Source organism: Xiphias gladius, chromosome 24 (genome assembly GCF_016859285.1).
Source record: "Xiphias gladius isolate SHS-SW01 ecotype Sanya breed wild chromosome 24, ASM1685928v1, whole genome shotgun sequence".
NCBI classification, from domain to species: Eukaryota; Metazoa; Chordata; class Actinopteri; order Istiophoriformes; family Xiphiidae; genus Xiphias; species Xiphias gladius.
In genome coordinates, this window is record NC_053423.1 from 18,741,187 (window position 1) to 18,759,920 (window position 18,734).

Below are 18,734 nucleotides of genomic sequence, written 5' to 3' on the forward strand. Positions count from 1 at the left end.
TTTACACTTTGTTTCTTGTATGACTTGTGCTAACCTAACTTGCTGCCGAGTGGAGCCCTATTTTTAAAAGACAGATGTGAGATTGGTATCTACCTTCTCATCTAACTGTCAGCGAGAAAGAAAATAAGCTTATTTCCCGAGGTGTCAAATTATTTCTTTAATTCTGTAAAAGCATACTTTTGGGGGGTATCTTCTCTTTTCTTAACGCAGGTATAAACTCAGAACAGACCATTTCTTCAATAAATACAATGCTTTTATTTACACCATGTAAACGGTCTAAGAAAGAAGATTCAAACTCCTTAATTTGTTAATATTTCACGTGATTATAAAGTTGATACATACTAGTTGAAACTGTAATAAAAAAACTTACTACATGAGTATGCATTGTATAGATTAAAACACATGAAAGGCATCCGATTCAGTCACTCCGTGTGCATTTCACTTTTTCACAGGCCTTGGAGTGAAGAGAGGATTGTGACCTAAGTGCAATCACAGCTGAGGAAGTTCAGACTAACTCCATACATTTCATGGGAAATTTACATTTCATCATTTTAATCCTTCAGTTAATTAGTAAGCTGTCTGTATTTTGTGGACTCGTAAGACTTTTTTTAAATTTCCTTCTCATTGAATGAGAATCACAGTCCATGTAGTCTGCTCTACATATCTCCTAGATACCTCACTCTATTTTACTACTGAGTCTCAGACTGAAATGAAACTTTCCTCTCTTCCTCGCTCTCCAGCGGCGCATACTCACAATCACCTGGCTCTAAAAGGTTGAGATTCACCTGTACAGCTACCAGTTTCTGCACGCTGTCAGCTGAGAGACAACCTTGGACCTTTGTATTGCAGAAGCGTGACCGTAGGTGCTCGCAAGCACCTGTTGTCGGAGGGATCTGGAGTATAGCAGAGGCCACAGCGGAGAGCGGCTCAGAGGAGCACAGCCCTTTCCACCAGGTGGATGCAGACACATGCTGGCATGAGCTCCATATCCCAGCCCCCTTCCACAGTCCCTGTTTGGCTGAGAACCTGGCAAAGCTGCCGAGCACTTTACCCTCATCAAGATTCAGATGGTGTGACAGGTTGGATATCACGTAGTAAGCCCTGTTTATCTGCTCCCCGGAGAGTGTCTGCTGTCCAACATACTTTGGATCCAGCATGTAAGCTGCTAGGTGGATGGGCTTTACACAGAACTCCTGACACCTGTCTAATAATGCCATGACAGCTTTCTGTTCAGCGCTGTTCAGCACAGACCCGGACAGTGAGGCCCCAATGTGGTATCTTAACTGACTGAACATGTCAACAACACCAGAGAGCACAGCATCTTCTCTTTTCATGTAATCAATAGAATTCCCGATCAAGTTGAGCAGGTTTTGACTGCTACTCAACCCTTTCCAAAATCCAGAATCCTGTAAAGTGGCACCGATGGATGCTTCGACATTCAGTGTGGGTGAGACAGCCATCTCTTGTAGAGAGTTCTGACCCTCCAGGAGGCCGTTGAACATGTTAAGCACACCCGTCCAGTCAGAGCTAGTAGGCAGTGCCAGTGTTGTTCCATTACAACTGTGGTTTCTTATCTTTGTAGTCTGCCAGCATCTAAAAGTCTCTGCTAATATTTTTTGCTCTCTAACATACCTCACTACCTGCTCAGCTCTCCTGCACAATGCCTTAATGGATGGTTGTGCCACCATGCCGTCAAAGAGCTGCTGAATGCCACATGCTGTGCAGCCAATAGCTGTAATGTGTGGGAAGGTGTCCTCTACTTGAGTCCAAGCAGCCGTCATTTCTGGGGCATCATCAGTGATGACAGCAAAGACCTTTTGAGGACCAACTTCATTTATGATATCTTTCAGTTCCTCTGCAATGACTGTGCTTGCATGTGACTGCTCCTTTGTCTTTGTGCATTTATAGAACAGCGGTACAGGAGTTGCAACAATATAAATGATAGTTCCAGTTTCCTTTATGTTTGACCAGCCGCTGCAGATGATGGTGACACAGTCTGCTTTTCCTATTGCCTCATGAACCTGGTTTTGTACTCTGTCATACTCACAGTCCAACAGATGAGAGGACAAAGCCTCTCTTGTGGGTGGACAGTAAGCAGGCCTGAGCACGCTGAAAAATCGTTTCCAGTAAATATTGTCTGTGAGAGTGAGGGGTGAGGAAGTGGCATACACAGCTCTCGCCAGACACTCGTCAGCATACGCCTGGCTGCGCTGATCCACTGAATCAATGAGGAACTGTCCCCCAGGAGTGGCAGATGGTAAGAACGAGAAGGAGGGAACAGGGATGGAGGCAGAGGAGCTCCCGTCTGGGCCCGGTGACCCCTGCGAAACCACAGAGTACTCCTTGCATTTGTCCAAATGCATCTGCATCTTGGTAGCGTTCTTTGTGTATGTCTTTGAACAGTAGTTGCACATGAAGGTTTCCCTCCCATCTTTGATGGCTGGGGTAAAATGCTTCCACACGCCAGACTGCAAGCGTGGCATTGTCCTGTATGTGTACAATGGAGAAGAGTAAAAATATTAAATGGATATCAAAGTGGCCATGACACATTTTGTGTGTCTAAAAATGTCAGAGTAACTATGACTTGGGGTGTTTTTAAACACACTAATGCTAAAATGGTTTTAAGAATTTGTTTATAAGGTACTGAAGATGTGACTAATGATTCTTTTCCTTATCAGATCATATGTTGATTACTTTCTTGATTGTTTTGCTGTTTTGTCTATAAAATGTCAAAAAATGCCTATGAATCATTTCTAAAGCCCAAGGTGTTATCATCGAATTACATGTTTCCCCAGACCAATACTGAAAAACCTAAAAATATTCAGTTTACTATCAAGAAAAGCAAGCAAGAAAGAAAAGCAAATCCCCACAGTTGAGAAGCTGTAAATAGAGGATGATTCACATTTTATCTTGAAAATTACTTGAACATTTAACTGAATCTTAAAATAGTTGCATCTTATTTTTTCCGACAATCATTAATCAACTAACTGCTTGGGTTCTAATGTTATTATCAAAATGTCTGAACTATCTATACTCTATAAAATGAAGGCGACCTTAAAGACCCCCACCTCAACAAATGTAGCAACTTGATACACCTGTTAGTAACGAACTGACAGACAAAAATCATTTGTGACAGTGCACAAAGTCTTAACTCAATCCTGAAATTAAATTAAAAGTACCACATTCAAGAAGGTGTAGCTGGAAGGCGTGTGCATTTTGCCTCTGTGTGCTGAACATAATGAAAAAACAGATTGATAGATTAGGGTGTGCAAACACTTTATTAACTTGTCTTTTCTCTTTTTGTCTATGTTTGAGGGTATTGTTTTTCCCGTATTCCTTCACATTTATTATCGCTTAAATTGCCTTTGGGCAGTGGTTCCCAATCGTTTTGGCATGCAACCCCTTAGAACAAAGTTATGTCTACTTGCAATCCCTCATCACAGGTTGCATATGTCTACTGTTGGTGGCAAGTAGACAGAAGAAAAATGAATGTAATTTTGAACGGCAAACATATTTTTTTTTTTATTCCAATTTTCCTGTCCTGTTGAACATCCACAACTCCTTAGATTTATCTTGGAACCCTCCCGGGGGTCTTGACCCCCAGGCAGGGGATCACTGCCTATCAATCTATGAGTTTGCGTTACTTACTGTTCCAAACTGATGCTTTAACGATCAGCTATAGCTATTAATAAGAACAACTTTTGGGCTGCTAGGTTGTGGAAAGTTCTCCTCCTGCATGGCTTTGCATGTTTGTTTTTTTTTAGGTTTAGGCTCTTTAATTCATTAGGGGGAGCCACTCCAATGGACTATTTGCCCACTTGCCTTCTGGAAAAGCGCTGCAAAAGTTAGTCTGTCACATGCAATTACAAATGTGAAGAAATCATTAAAAATAATACATCAAGTCTGCAGATTTTGGTCCAGATGTCTTGCAGCCCCTACACAGGAGAATAAGTGGTTGAAAGCCCATTGGAGAGGTCTCCCTGATAAATTAAGGAGCTAAACAGAGGAGCCAAGTTTCGTGCTGGGGGCTTTTTTTCACAACTGGCAACTCCAAAGGCTTACAACTGATCTGTAAAGCACCTGTGGATGATACATAATCCATTAATAAACCAATTAATTAAAGCTTATAGACCCATTATAAATGTTGCCTTATCAGAAAGAATTTTTTACTAGGAAGTTCTACACTTTCATTTGATTGCTCACAGGTCATTAAAACTGTCAGGTCCTAATTGAGGTGAAATTTCTTTCTCAACTGTTAAAGAAAATTACACTCCCAGCACATTAAATAAGCAACTAGCCATTAATTTATTCACCCACCTCTATTTATGAACACTTGTTGTGAATCTTAATCCAGCTGAAGTTACTGCCACATTAGCTGTTTTCGCTAATTTGACACCCTGCTACAAACGTTAGCAAAGTGGTTCAAATGAACGAAAAAAAAAAAACTCCGAAATCTCCCGGTAGTAAGCTTTGACCAGGCATCGGACTGAATGTGCATTGAAAGTGTCCCGTGTTATGGCCACATTTACGAAGCAAGTTTGAAAAATTTGTCATAATTTGGCAAGAGACCGGGGTTATGCGCCGCTGTTGTGAGAGTGTGGCTACTTCCTGAAACCGAACCCGAACGCTCCGTCAAGTACGGGAGCTCACATGGATCAGGAAGCGTGGGCGGGACCGTGGAGGAAGCAAATGGAAGTCGATGGGAGAGGAAATGTTTGGACAGAAATGATACTGTTAAATGTCTAGTGACTGTACAGCTGGAACAAACCCATGGAAAGTGAAAGGTAAAAACTGTTCAATGTACTAAGAAAAGTACAGAATGTCGATGATTATACAGGCTTTGCAGTGGTGAACAGTGCTCCAAATTGCTCCTCTGGCTTCTGAGGAGTGTACTTTTCATGTCTTCACTGGTAGTCTCTTTTTTTTTTTTTTTTTTAAATTCTGACAGTGGGGTTAAGTGTTGCAATTAACTTTATTATCCTCAGCAGTCAGACTCAGGTCACATTCTCCATTTTCAACTGTCTCTACCCTCCGTTGCCCTCCGTCGTCCTCGTTTCTCTGAGGCTGTAACCCTGAATTACTTGGCCCTAGGTTGATGGGGTGTTTCAGGTCATAAAAGAGAAGGTATAATGACCTTAAAATAATTTCAAATGCCTTCTATTCACAAATGCTGAAAAAATAATAATACTGAGTGGTTGGCTGCATGGCATTTGTAATTAAATGCTAGCATTGCTGAGTAAAATTGACCTTTTTCACATCAGACATCTTAACATGTCGAGAGGAAAAGCACGGGTTTAGTAAATAACATCAGTTGTGGTTGGGCTCCATGTCGTTTTGCCAGTCCCAGGGCCTTGGCGTTGTCTCATGATGTGAGGTGCGGCTTCCTTGAGCCGTCATGAATGTTACTAGTTTCACCCGGGCTTTTTCCTGCCTTGCCAATTGTAAATGGCAACTGTGAAATTTGTTTCGTTTTGTTTCCATAGCTTTCTCTGTCAGGTATGACAGCATATTTTACGTGTTACACATTAAGCTTATATGTGGGAATTTGGTGATAAAGTCTGACCTGGAGAGAAATATGAGCCGTCGGATGATTAGACAAGCCAACAGTTCAGCCAAATACCCAAACCACATAATTCGCAGGTAAAATTGTGAAAGTGAGCCCAGCTGAGATTTTGGAAATAATCCCTCATTGCGCACACAAGATGTGGGTGCACAATAAGTACAGCTGGCTAGCTACAGCTAAGGTCAAAGTTGAATTAGGAGGTCAAACTGGTTCTTTACAATGGGCGGTTTGGGTAACAAACAATTATTTTCATATGCAATTAATCTGCCAAAGATTTTTCAATTAATTTATTCGGCTGATCATTTAGTCCATTCAAGGTCAGAAAATAATGAAAAACATTGCAACATTTTTATTTCCTGAGCCTGAGGAGACATCTTCAAATTGCTTTATTTATTTTTTGTTTTTATCAGCAGTCCAAACCCAAATATATCAATTTTATTATAATAAAGACAGCAAATAGTGATTATTTTCATTATCAGTTATTAAAGATTATTTTTTCGAGTAATGGTTTAGTCTGTGACATATCAAAAAAATGAGAATTGACTAATCCACTAAACATTTTAGCTCCAGTTATAATGTACTGTAATGCTCAATCATCTAAATACTTGCTGATTGACCAATCAATTGATCAACTAATTGTTTGAGCTCTAAATTTTACCTTTCTTATCTCATCCAAGTTTCCAAGTCTTCCAAGTTTTACAAAGCTGGGCGTTGGTTTAGAACCTGTCTGAAATTGGGCTGTATTGCATTAATTTAACTGTTGTTTGTTGTGTTTGAAGGCATCAAAACCAGATGTATATCTGGAAGTTTTTAAACACGTGTAGGCTAAATTCCTGTCTCTGCACTGATCCCTCACCGCTGGTCTAGGCCTGTACTGGTCTTGGTGTTAATGGCCCACACTGATTTGCTCTAACACTAAATGACAGTGATTATCTCTAGCTCTGGGTCACATTTCAGTGCCATCTGTCTGTCATTAGAGACATTTCTGGAGTTTATACAGTGGCCGGGTTTTTGTGGCACGGTGAGTGCAGCCAAAGCAAACTAGCTCTATCTAATTTGGGGGCAATATGAGCTGTGTAATGTCAGGTTGTATCACGGTGCTCTTCAGGTGGTGAATATTCACTTTGACACACTGCAGAGTCACAGAGAGAGCAACAGGACCTCACAAAAGCCCAGCGCTGTTATTTACTCGTCTCTCAGCCTTGGATTAAGTCGCCCAGCCCTTTTGAGAGCATCGGTATTCGAGCCAGAAAATTAGGAGTCCAGACCACAGGGACACCAGTAGAGAGGAAGCAGGGGTGATGTCATTACATGGCAGTGATGGAGGATGATGTTGATTTGCTGGTTAGTTATTGGGTTTGGCTGTTCTCAAGCCTGCTCTGGTCTCGTGGGGATTGTTTCACGGTTTATTCAAAGGTTATACTTTTTTCATACTTAAATGATATGACAGGAAAATCTACTGGGGACAAAAGGAGAGACATAATCAAGATGTCTTGGGGTAACTGAATTTAGAATTTAGTATGATAAATGTTTTTTTTTTTCTTTTTTCTTGGTTTTGTTCCAGATTTAGTTGTCCCACAAGCAAAAACTTCCTCTCTAATCCCATTTAATGCGAAAAACTGTAACAACTTGACATACCAAAAGCTCTTTAATGCTGGCATCTTGATTTAACTGTCACTCTCACACACAAGTGTTTTTTGTCTTGGAATAAAGTAACACAATCTGCCAAAACTGTAATGATGACACACGAGCCCCGTCTATCTGTAGGTTGTTGTGGAAAATGTGGCCCCAAGATTAGAGTTATCATTTAAGATCCAAGAAACGCTTTCATGTCTTCTCTGCGAAATGCCCTCTCTTTATAATGCTCTGTCGGAGTCGGGTTGAATACCACAGCGCTAGCCTTGGATCCAAACACTTTGTGACATAAAAGCCTTTCAGTTACCCTGTAAAATACACTTCTGTAAACATGAAACAGCCCCACACACTCTTGACTTAGGAGGCCATTAGGCCACTCAATGGAGATGAATTAAATGGTATCATTTTATTCCACTTCAATGGCTGATCCCTGCTTCCTGGAGCTTAAAGCTAAAACGACGTCGTTGGGACTCTGTTAGCAATTACTTGATTTATATCAGAGGTTGTCTACTTTTAAACAGACTGAAAATAGCTTTGGTGAGGTCTTTGAGAGCAGTTCATGGGAAAACATCGCTTACTGTATGTGTAGGCTGTATGCTCTGCCTTTAAATAATGGCATTTGTTGTTGTGAGAGTTTTGTTTTTAACACCAGTTTAATTTGTTCTCTCTGTCTGTGGTTGACATTTATTAATGTATAAGGTTTGCCTTCAAACATAATGAGGTTTTAATAGATGTTAGGCACATATGGGTGTCCTCTTTTTACTGTTTGTTTTGCTCTTATTGTTTTTCTTTGTAGGACACAGTGAGAGCTCTCCTGTTGCTCTCAGCTTTTGTTCTCGGTGTGTTTTTGTTATCTCAGTAATGCTAATTAGCGCCAGATATTAATTTGACTGTATGAGAAAGTACACTTAGTTCCAGTATTTAAAAACAATTCAGGTATAATTTGATGAGCTTCATTCATGACTGACTTCTGATTCATCTCACAAACACCACCACTTTCCAGTTCAATTAAGAAGACAAACATTGGTGTCATCCTTCTCCAGCAGCTGTGCAAAGGCAGGGCAGATGCATCCCGCAGCCTCTCCCAGTAAGCAGTTTGGATCCATCCGTGTCAATTATAATCCACCACAACAGTTGGCTGACTGCGTTCCAGTATTTTGAGGTATACATGAGCAGGAGCACATAGATTAATTGCAGGATTAAACTAATTAGAGATCATCAGCCCGTTCTTGAATAAATCTCAGGGCTGCGTGCCCCTTCACATCTCTATCATCGATCTCTACCCTCTGTGCAGTAACCTTACCACCCAGCAGAGGCCACTGTACCCAAGCACCTCCACAAGACCTTTGACATCAAGCCACATCTTTCTCTCAGGCTCTCACTCAAAATGACTTACCGATTTATAATTCACTACACTGGTCCTGCAGTAGCTGCCAATTTGTTGAAGATCGTAATATTTGTTTTTTGAGAGTGACACCTGTTGAGAGCGAGGACTCAAGTTATAGCCATGTTTGGGGCTATAGATTGTAGTGCTGAAATTATGCCATAATATGTCCTTTGCGATATGTTTGACTGGCATGTGTCTTAGGCGCCTACACGTGAGTTAACTTTGTGTGTCTGACTGAAGCACCACCTAGCAATTCAGCGAATGACCACTGAAAAAAATCACAGTTTAAGAGACAGCTACATAAGTGAGTCATGTCAAAGTTAGCATTCACCAACATTTGTCCTTCTTAACAGAGTGTCGCTATTTTTAGAAGGGAATTTTAAAGGCAGAGCAAATTGTTTTTACACCAGTTGAAAAAGACCCTTCATGATGGAAAGACACTTAATGGGATATTTACTTAACGATAGAGTTTCTCTGGAGTCAGCGTGCTTCCTAGTAACCAATGCAATACCCAATTTGGTCCAGGTTGAAGGTCGATTCAGTCACGTCAGGTCCAGGTAGGTTCCCATTCTATTGCTGCAGATCTCAGGTCCGTGTCAACCTGTTTAACATCACTCCAACTGTTTCTTACTGTTAAATCTCTTACTGTGTCATCACACGTCTCCTGTCCAGGGACCACCGATGAAAATTTGCTTTAAGCTACTGTATATCAGGGGTTTGTCCATTGTCCCTGTTAAATAAATGATGAAATAGAATGGAGTAAAAAGATGGAGAATGTGAACTATAAAGTGCAGGAAAAAATGACATGTGCTGCTACCGTTTTCAAACACAGCTGTTTATTAATCGGTGGTGCTTCATGCTGCGGATGGTTTGCTCTGCTTGTTGGGGTCAGTGGCATTTTTGGATTGGGTGTAATTATCATCAGGTCTATTCAGACTGGGTCTTATGCTGCATTCAGCCAATGTCGGCAAAATGGGAAGTTCGTTACCAAGTGAAACCAGATACAAACAGTGTATAGCTCCTATAAAATCAGCTGAATGGATTGTGTTGGTGATAATACTAGATTTTATTTTGATGTGCCTGCCAGTAGTGGTGCAGTTTCAGCCATTCCGACAACAGTTTTTTGACAGGTCTGTAGTTCTTTTCCCCGAGTGGGAGACATTGTCGCTGTCAGATATTCCCGATATCTAAAACCTGAATTACGAGTTGGAGGCTTACGTGAACGGGACATAACATGAACGCACATTACTTTCTTTAGGGCCCTTTTGGATCTGGTCTCTCTTTTTCGAAAATTAAAGTCTCCCTCCGATCAGAAATGTGTTTTGCTTAATGTTACTGCATTGTTTGACCCTCACTGTGCAGAATGATGTATGTGCACAGTTTTACACTACAAGGCTTTTTTTTTTTGTTTTTGTTTTTTTTTTTAAGATATGTACGTACGAGCAGGATTCTGGGACATCACAACTAGTCTGGACGACAGTCATGGTCAAATATGCAATTTAACACAAGTTTGACATGGAAACTTGAAACTTTGAAAGTAGTAGACATTGCGTATGCAGTGATTAAACTTTTAAAAGTAAATACATTTGCATATTCATAGTCTATGGATTTTTTAATGAGGAAGAAGCAGCAGATGTAATTTATTTATTTTATTACTAGGCAATTGAAATTTTTTTTTGTGAAAAAAACCATGTCAAAGACAAGCTGAGTATTTTCATATGTCTGAAAAACGCGCCTGGAAGGTATCTTAATTTATGAATGTCAGGTTTGGATAGGTTTTCCCGCAGGTCTGTTTCACATCGATTCCAACACTTTGGCAGACCTCTACTTAACACTACAACCTGTGACCCTCCAAAAAGAACCACTGAGTTGGATCAACACCTGTAACCTTCTCAAGAAAAGCACTGAGCTTCACTAAAGTGGTGTAACTGCAGGGCAAATATTGTAAGATGTTTCTTTAGTAGTGAACAGCATCCAAGTATCATTTGTTTGGATCAGTTTCGTATATAGACCTCTGTTCTATATCTTGAGAAACAGGCTCTGTGCTTTGTAATGTTTAGAGCATGGTGGTTATGAGTGCAAGACAATAGCACCAGTGTTCTTTGATAAAGCTCAGCCTCTTGTGTAACATCTTCTGTAGCTGCTAGTTGAGTATTGCAGTGCAGAGGCAGAAGGCAGTGTTTGCTTGCGCTTTCCATAACAATCTCTCTCTTTCTCTCTCCGTTCTTGTGGTATAGTTCACTTTACAGTGGGAAGGCGCTCCGGTGAACAAAAACAATAATGACCTTCTGCCTATAAACAGTCATTTGCACAGATACAGTGGTTCTCAGTTCACAAAGCAGGTATAGCAACAAGATGAATGCACTTACCAACAGAGGCTGAGAGGCAGTATGTCTTACCTCCCCTCTGAACACAACTAATGTCCTAAAAGGAAGCAGGTGTGTGAGGGGAGCTGGATCAGGAGTGAAAGGGATAGGTAAAGCTTAATGGATCAGAAATGGCGGTGAGGAAATCAATCTCCCTCCCAGCCTCTCTCCTCCGATTGTTTCCAATCTGTACGTTTGTTTTCAGCATAAAAATGACAGGCTCGAGTGCCTCAGTGAGTCACAGCCATCGCTCCATTCAACCAATAAACACCCTGAAAAATATCACAACCATTTGTCTTTGGAATGATCTCGCATGCAAATGGAGTTTTATGCCTGTTTGTTTTTGTGTTTTTCGCAGGGCAGAAATGGCAATAGTCTTGGATACTAAATCTCGTAACAACCTGCGCACCCACGCAAATGGAGTGACATTAATGATTAAAGCAAATTCACAGGCAACCAGTCTTTGTAGATGAACAGCAAAGCCATTGTTTACTGCAGCAGGCAGAGAGGCAAAACATTTGTTGAGTCCAAGACTGTTAAAAGAAAAGAGCGTATTCTGAAGTCTCTGAAATTTTAAAGGCCACTCATAACCACATTGTCTTTGTCGGTAATGGGCGTGAAGGAGCAGCCTGCTTCGTTACACACAGTGAAGTCAGGCGGGAAACAATTTGTCTAAAATGGATGACAACATTTAAATGACAAAGGAGCTTGACCAGCCAAGAAATATAGAAGAATTTACAGAATAATTTTGCTTCAAAACCAAATACATTGCACACAGTGGTCTAACAGTAGAGTCTGTGTTTGCAATCGCAGTGTACAGTATGTTTGAGATGCAGGACTTAGTTAATACACGAACACAGGATTTTCTCATTCTTGCAGGCTTTAATCTTCCAGACATGTTTTAATAATGTGTTTAATATAAAAGATAAAGTTGTAAACAAGGAGCATCAAATCAAAGTAAAATGTCTGTATCAGAGAGAATTTGTACAAGGCTCTATCCTGATGATGAAATCGGTATGAAATCACAGAATAAAAAGCACTTTGCATCTCAACAGACAGCTTCTGCAGACAGCACAGACAGACATATTTTTTCCTTCGCATTTTTTCCTGTCAGACATCCATGTAAAAAGCAATTTGGGGTAAATCTCGAGTTCTCTTCTGGTGAAATATCGCTCATTCTACCAGACGCCATGACCCAAGCTCAACTGTCTTAGCATGAAGCATGGGGTCGGCAGTGGAGCTGGACAGTTATGTGTTGTAATAGAAACCCAAAGACTGTCAAACACACTTTCTGATGACGCTACGATAACTCTCCCAAAAGCATCATAGCTGCTCGCCATATCTACAAAATGATCCTCCAAACACAGACATAATTAAAAACGCCAGAACCTCACAGACACATTTTTTCTCTCTGGATTCAAGAATAAAGCAAGAAAAACAGCAAAGGAAAATAAGTGACAGCAACAGACACATTCTTGAAGTGTGAGGGATTAAAAGGAGCCCTTTGGGTTTAGTGCACATGCTTCCAATTAGGTCTCAAATAGGCACGCGGAAACAGTTGATTTAGGAATATTACTGAAGAATGACTTTAATTAGCCCAGAGGCTAAGGGACCCTGAAAGCGTATACCGCCGTCAGCACCAAACAGGGCCCGACACCATTAATTGCAGCGATATCAGAACTCACTTGAAACAAGACGACGAGGGGTGATATTTGATTTATCATTGCCCTCTTGATAAATCATATCTGTTGACAGCAAGTTGGAAGAAGAATCATCAAGTAAAGTAAATATAAGAGGCAGGATTATATGAAAGGAGCAACACTTCAACTCTGTTACTTTTTTACTCTGCAGCGGAAACCCTGCTATTGTCACCTCCAACCGGCACGGCTAGATTGCGACTATTGTGACTTTCAAACCGTCAATAGCCTCGTTTTGAAAGGCAACACTGCTGAATTGAACATCAATATATTGTTCCTTGCAAAGCCTCATCTTATTAGACTGCCAAGGCTGTGACTCAGTAGCTCTGAATATTTCAGCCTGCAGTGTTATCATGTTGTGAATGTGGGGTAAATTAGGCCTGCCTCTTCGTTCATTGGCCTCTTGGAATCAAACAGTTTGTGTTGTGTTTGAAATATTTCGCTGTTTTTTGATTATGAAGACTAGGCAATATAAGTTAGGGTAAAGTAAGGTTCACGATAGTTTTTGAAAGTTATGTAATCTGTCATCCCAGCCGATGCTTTTAACTACAATTACTTTGCATGTATTAGCGTTTAAAGGGACTCATTTTCTTTCCAAGGGACACACTGGCCGTTTCGGGAGTGAACCCTTGTCCACTGGTGGACTATAACTAACTACTTTGACTCAAATGCTGTACTTAATGGACTGCGACTAAGTACATTTATTTAAGTATTGTATTTAAGTACAAATGTGAGGTACTCGTACTTTATTTCCATTTCACGCCACTCTATACCACACCCACCACCCACTACATTTCAGAGGGAGATATCTTTGCTCCACGCTCTACATGTATTTGACAGTTTCTTTACAAAATTAAAATTTTACATATAAAACACATGACAAGCTTATAACACATGATGCGTTGCTATATATTAAGCTGCTCAAAAGTATATTGCATATTTAGAATCACCTCTACCTCGGCCAGCTACAACTGTAATGTGCTGCTTAGATATTAATTCATCACCACTAATAATCTTTTAATATAAAGTATAATATTCATGTTTCATGTCCTTTACCTAAGTGACATTTTCCATGCAGGACCTTTACTTGTAAGGGCGGCTTTATTGCTGCATTTACTCATGTTATAGGGTCTGAATACTTCTTCCATCACTGCCATTTAATGCTGCTTTATACTTCTACTCAATTACATTACATTTCAGAGCGAGGCATTGCACGTCTTACTCTACTACATTTATTTGAAAGTTTTAGCTACTAGTTACTTTACAGAATTAAAATTTTACATAAAAACGTTGCACTGTCATAGACATAGATTAACCACCCAGTATTATATAAAATGAGAGCTGAAACAATTAAGAGACTAATTGATTAATTGGAAGATTGAAGGTGTCACTTTGGGCCTGGGTTATTGTGATGGACATTTCACACTATTTTCTGAAGTTTTACAAACAAAGCAATCAATAGATTAAATGATAAAATAATCAGCAGTTTAATCCAAAATGGAAATAATCATTAGATGCAGCCTCATATAAAATAAAATATTTAAAAATTTGCACCACGTTTGCAAACTACCACAATAAAACGCTGCCTCCTCACTAATGCATCAGTAATAATAACCTTATGATATAGATTATATCATACATTTTTTACATTTTAAATTGAGTATTTTTTATTTTTACATCTTACATACTTTTACTTGTAATTGAGTACTGTAACAGCGTGGTATTAGCACTTATACTTAATTATACTGAGAAAAGAATACTTCCTCCGCCACTGCACTACAATCTCCCTCAGTCACAACTCAGATCTGTCTTCCACATGTAAAGTGCTTCTCTGATCCTCAGGTGTAATGCTAATCATCACTTCATCAGTTCAGTTTTATTATGTATTGCATCACTGGCTCCCCTGGGAAGTGCTTTGCTTTCAAACAAGCCATCCGAAACTAACTTTCCACGCATTTATATGCAGGTGACGACCTAACCAGGTAGAGATCTACCTGAAATGACTCTTGAGTAATTATGTAGAATTTACGCAGCCGATTTCAGTGGGCCACTGGAAGAAACTGGACTAAAACCATTATGGGGCTGTGACAGCTTCTCTTAATTGACTGATGCACAGCAACTAGCCGGTGATTACCATGCTGTGTGCTCACATGAATCATTTCACATGAGATAAAAAAAATGCTTTCAGCCACACACCACACTCCAGAGAGCAGCAGGGCTTGGGATTAAAATTCACATGTACAGGATGTTAATCAATTCACAGACATGAGGCTATTATCGTCATGAATGTGTGTGTGTGTGTGTGTGTGTGTGTGTGTGTGTATGTGTGTGTTTGTGTGTGATTACCCATGGAGGTGTGTCTTTGTGAATATGCTGGTCCGTTATGTATAATAATAGCAGAGGTTCCTGTAAGAGCATTTTATCTCTTTGCTTGACTTCACACACTGACTATTTTATAAAAAACCTCCAATTTTCTTTGCATTCTTTAAATGACTTTTGTCTCAGAGGACTGGGTTCCCACAAGATTGAGAAATAACTGATCTGAGATCGAGTGATTACAGAGGCTTACAAAGCACTGTTAAAATTGCTAATTACATACTTAAAACAGGGTTTGACCGGAAGAAATGGATATGGTTTCAGAACAACCACTCTTACTTGCCTGATGTTTAGTATGTAATTTCAGTTATGGAGGAATAAACCATTATGAAAGAAATACTTCTTTTGTGAAATGGTATAAAGCCATGAGCCTGTTTTCAGCGGTTTTTGTTTTAGCCCAGTCATCAGGATCCCCTACAGCTGGTGGTTCAGCTCAGGTGCATGGCTTGGGATTAAAATTCACATGCCAAGCAGGTTAAACTATCAGGTGATACTGTGGCATGTTGTAGTTAAAGGAATAGTTCAACACTTTGGGAAACACGCTTATTCACATTCTTGTTGGGAGTTGGATGAGAGGATTGATGACGCTCTAATGTCTGTCTGCTAAATATGAAGCTACAGGCAGGAGATGGTTAGCTTAAAAAAAATGACAAGTTGTCTTTTTACGGGGCATTGTGTCAGACTACTTCCTGGCTGGGAGCAATGACTTCATGGAGACTTGTCTTCACCATAAAGTTGATTGAAACTTTTATTTATAATGGGGAAAGCTCTCTTTTGCAGGGGTGCCCCATTGACAGTGATATACAAATAATAAGTGTGATAAATATAAATAAATAATAACTACAGGAGACTCCAGGGAGATACTGCTCCTGGCCAGAAAGTATTCCAGCACATAATGTAAAAAATACTTGTTTTCACACTAAGTTTGTTTTTGTTTTGTTTTGTTTTAGAGGTGCTGGTTTGCAGATTTTGTTTCCTTTGGACAGAGCCAGGCTAACCATTTCCATCTGTTTCCAGTCTTTAGGCTAAGCTAGGCTAATCTGCTGCCGCTTGCCGCCTTCTGTTTAACAGACAGATGTGAAAGTCATATCAATCCTCTCATCTAGCTCTCGGCAGGAATGCAAATAAGCATATTTTCCAAAATATCAAACTATTCCCATAGAAATCAAGAGTATAAAAAGATTGCAGTGAGGTGATAAAATGGGCATGTTGCTGTAAAAAAATGTAAAAGTGCACATATAACACATAAACTTTACTGTTTTTAGATGTTTCCTAAAACGACATGGCAAAAAACCTAAGGAATATTCCTCACCAAAACCCCATCAGGATGCAGTTACATTTAATGGCATACAGTATGGAGCCATATCCCCAACATTCATGTGCACTTTGTCCTACATATTTGTATATTTCTCAGAAGAAGCGGCTGCTCGGCTCTCAACTGCTTCCAGATGTGGAATGCCAGAGATAATCTGTCCTTTTGGATCTTAATGAGAACGGGGTGTCTTGCAGAAGCTAAAGGTCCAGATCCGGCTACCAGATTCTAGACATCCTACACATGCATGTGGTAAGAGGTAGAAATGCACTCATGGGCGCACACTCACACACCGTCACAAAAAGCCCTGCACTAATGCCCCAACCCAGGAAAAAAAGTCCAAACTATTAGCTAACTTGGACTTTTAAATACATTGTACAGATACCCTAAACCTTAGTGGTATAAGCTGCAGTACCCTTCTGTTAAGGTCAACCAAGAAAACTATGGAGCAATAAAAAAAAATTTACATTATCAAGTGAAAGACAAGCAAAAGCAGAGCACAGAGATGTTGTGGTAGCCCCTGAATTGGTTCCTGATATGTGTATATGCAGCATACCCCTGTATGTAGCCATTATTATGTTCTCACACACAAACATGTAAAATCATACATGTATATATTAAGAGAACACACAACAAATAAAACGTGTCATTTGGACATAAGGAGACCGATTACTTCCTCAACTTTAAGATTTGTTTAATAGCGAAAAAGTCATACCTTCTACAAAGACTATCAGGATGGTAAGTAACTATTGATGTTTTATTCTTTTATTACTATCCGTTCAGCCCAGTTTCTCCAGGTTTGTTTTCAACTGTAATGCTTTTGAAGGGGTGTTTAGCTGATGGTTAACAGATGCTTTGGTGAAGAGAGAACAGATAGGGAACACAGGAAGCTCTGAATGCTGGATGCTATTTCAAAATGTGAGAACACTGCCTGTTCAATGTGCATCATCAACAAGATACGTTACAAACATGTCTGTGATCGAGGTGTTTGCCAGCTCTGGTTGCCAACAAAGCAAACATCTACAATACATAGCAACCCAGATGAAGGATTTCTGGATGTTTAATAAATGCTATTGACATTGGTTTTGTTTTGATTTTGAGGGGAAATATTCAGTATAGCATTTCATTATAGCTGGGCTCCGGGACCTTTAGCTGGCAGGTCTCGTAGCCAACATAAACACCCAGTCCTGTAAGCAGTGTGCCCAGCATCACAGAAACCTGAAATGTATATGGCAACAGTACAGAACAGAGCAGAGACTGAGCGCTCGGGCAACTGGTCATCCAATCAGAGGAAAGATTTCCAGAGTGGAAAAAGTGTCCGCAACAATTATCATAGTTTAGAGGAAAAAGCAATTTAGCAGCAAACTGAGCTAGAACTAAAGAAAAAAAAAAAAAAAAAAGCTCCTACACAAACATAAGCGCGTAGAGAATTAATGTTGTTACTGTACAACTGGGTATTTCTCTGGCCGCAAAAACAAAAGACTGGCTTCATGGGAGAGACTATTTGTGTTCAAATTTCCCTGGCACCAGCGCAGTCATTACAATGTTTGGCAGCAGCTTGCCTTTATAGATGAGTTTTAGAGGAAGATTCACATTCATGGAGGGGAATACCAGTCATCCAGACTGAGCTGAGCTGGAATCTTCCTAAAGTAGCCTTTTTAAAACAGCCAGACATACCTGAAATTATATCCACAGCCTCGACCAACCTTTTGCCTTTTTGGTATGAGGCTGTGTGGAATGTTGAGTTATGTTACTGAAGAGTTCTCTTGTGGTAGGAGAGGCAATGTGTCAATAAGAGACAGGATTGCAGATCATAAAGCATAACAAGCTCACATTTCTCAAAACAGTCTGTGTCTGCTTGAGGGAAAATGGAAGCGTTTCGAGAGAGAAAAGAGTGGGGAGAAAAAATACGTTGGAATCCAGACATCGTGGCTCATTGTTGTCTCTGCAGAAAGCATAGCATGATTTGGGGCCCTGCTGCATAGTCACCCCAAAAAAACTGAGTCAAATGTCAAATACTCTGTGGGAAACTATCCAGAACTATAGCAGGGTAGATGAAGCCTGACTTCCAGTAAATTTTTGTCATGCTCCCAATGCTTTTTTCTGGTTGTGAAATGTGCAGTGTAATTTTTACCTTGGCTCTTGGCAACTGACTGTTTGCTAAAGGCCAGTTTATACTCCTGCCTAGAGTCGACGGCATAGGCACGGCGTAGGCACGTACACTACGCCATAGCCTATGCCGTAGCCTGCCGTGCACCTCCCTGGAAATTTAACTACACATCGCAGCGACTCACACCGCAATAACTGATTGGTCCGCTTGTCCATCTCTCTCACTGGCCAGCCATGCACAGAAAATTCACCCTCTTTCTGCTTCAATCGGTTCAGTGGTCGGACACAC

The 18,734-nt window shown here is 40.2% G+C and overlaps 1 protein-coding gene and 1 long non-coding RNA gene across 10 annotated transcripts in view; one reads left to right on the plus strand and one right to left on the minus strand.

Annotated features, from left to right (window-relative positions):
- Positions 1 to 226: 226 nt before the first annotated feature.
- On the minus strand, positions 227 to 4,635 carry LOC120786321. The gene is made up of 2 exons (XM_040121723.1): positions 4,318 to 4,635; positions 227 to 2,487 (listed from the first exon to the last, which is right to left on the minus strand). The coding sequence occupies exon 2, from the start codon at positions 2,481 to 2,483 to the stop codon at positions 690 to 692; it is 1,794 nt and encodes a 597-aa protein (XP_039977657.1). The 5' UTR covers positions 2,484 to 2,487; positions 4,318 to 4,635; the 3' UTR covers positions 227 to 689.
- Positions 4,607 to 18,734, plus strand: part of LOC120786323 — a 64,812-nt gene continuing 50,684 nt past the window's right edge. For 2 of the 9 annotated variants that reach the window (XR_005706702.1, XR_005706701.1), the window contains exons 1-2: positions 4,607 to 4,784; positions 16,439 to 16,588. This is a non-coding gene — a long non-coding RNA (uncharacterized LOC120786323). The remainder of the gene's footprint in view (positions 4,785 to 16,438; positions 16,589 to 18,734) is intronic. The other 7 variants (XR_005706703.1, XR_005706704.1, XR_005706699.1 and 4 more) reach the window with 6 other exon arrangements.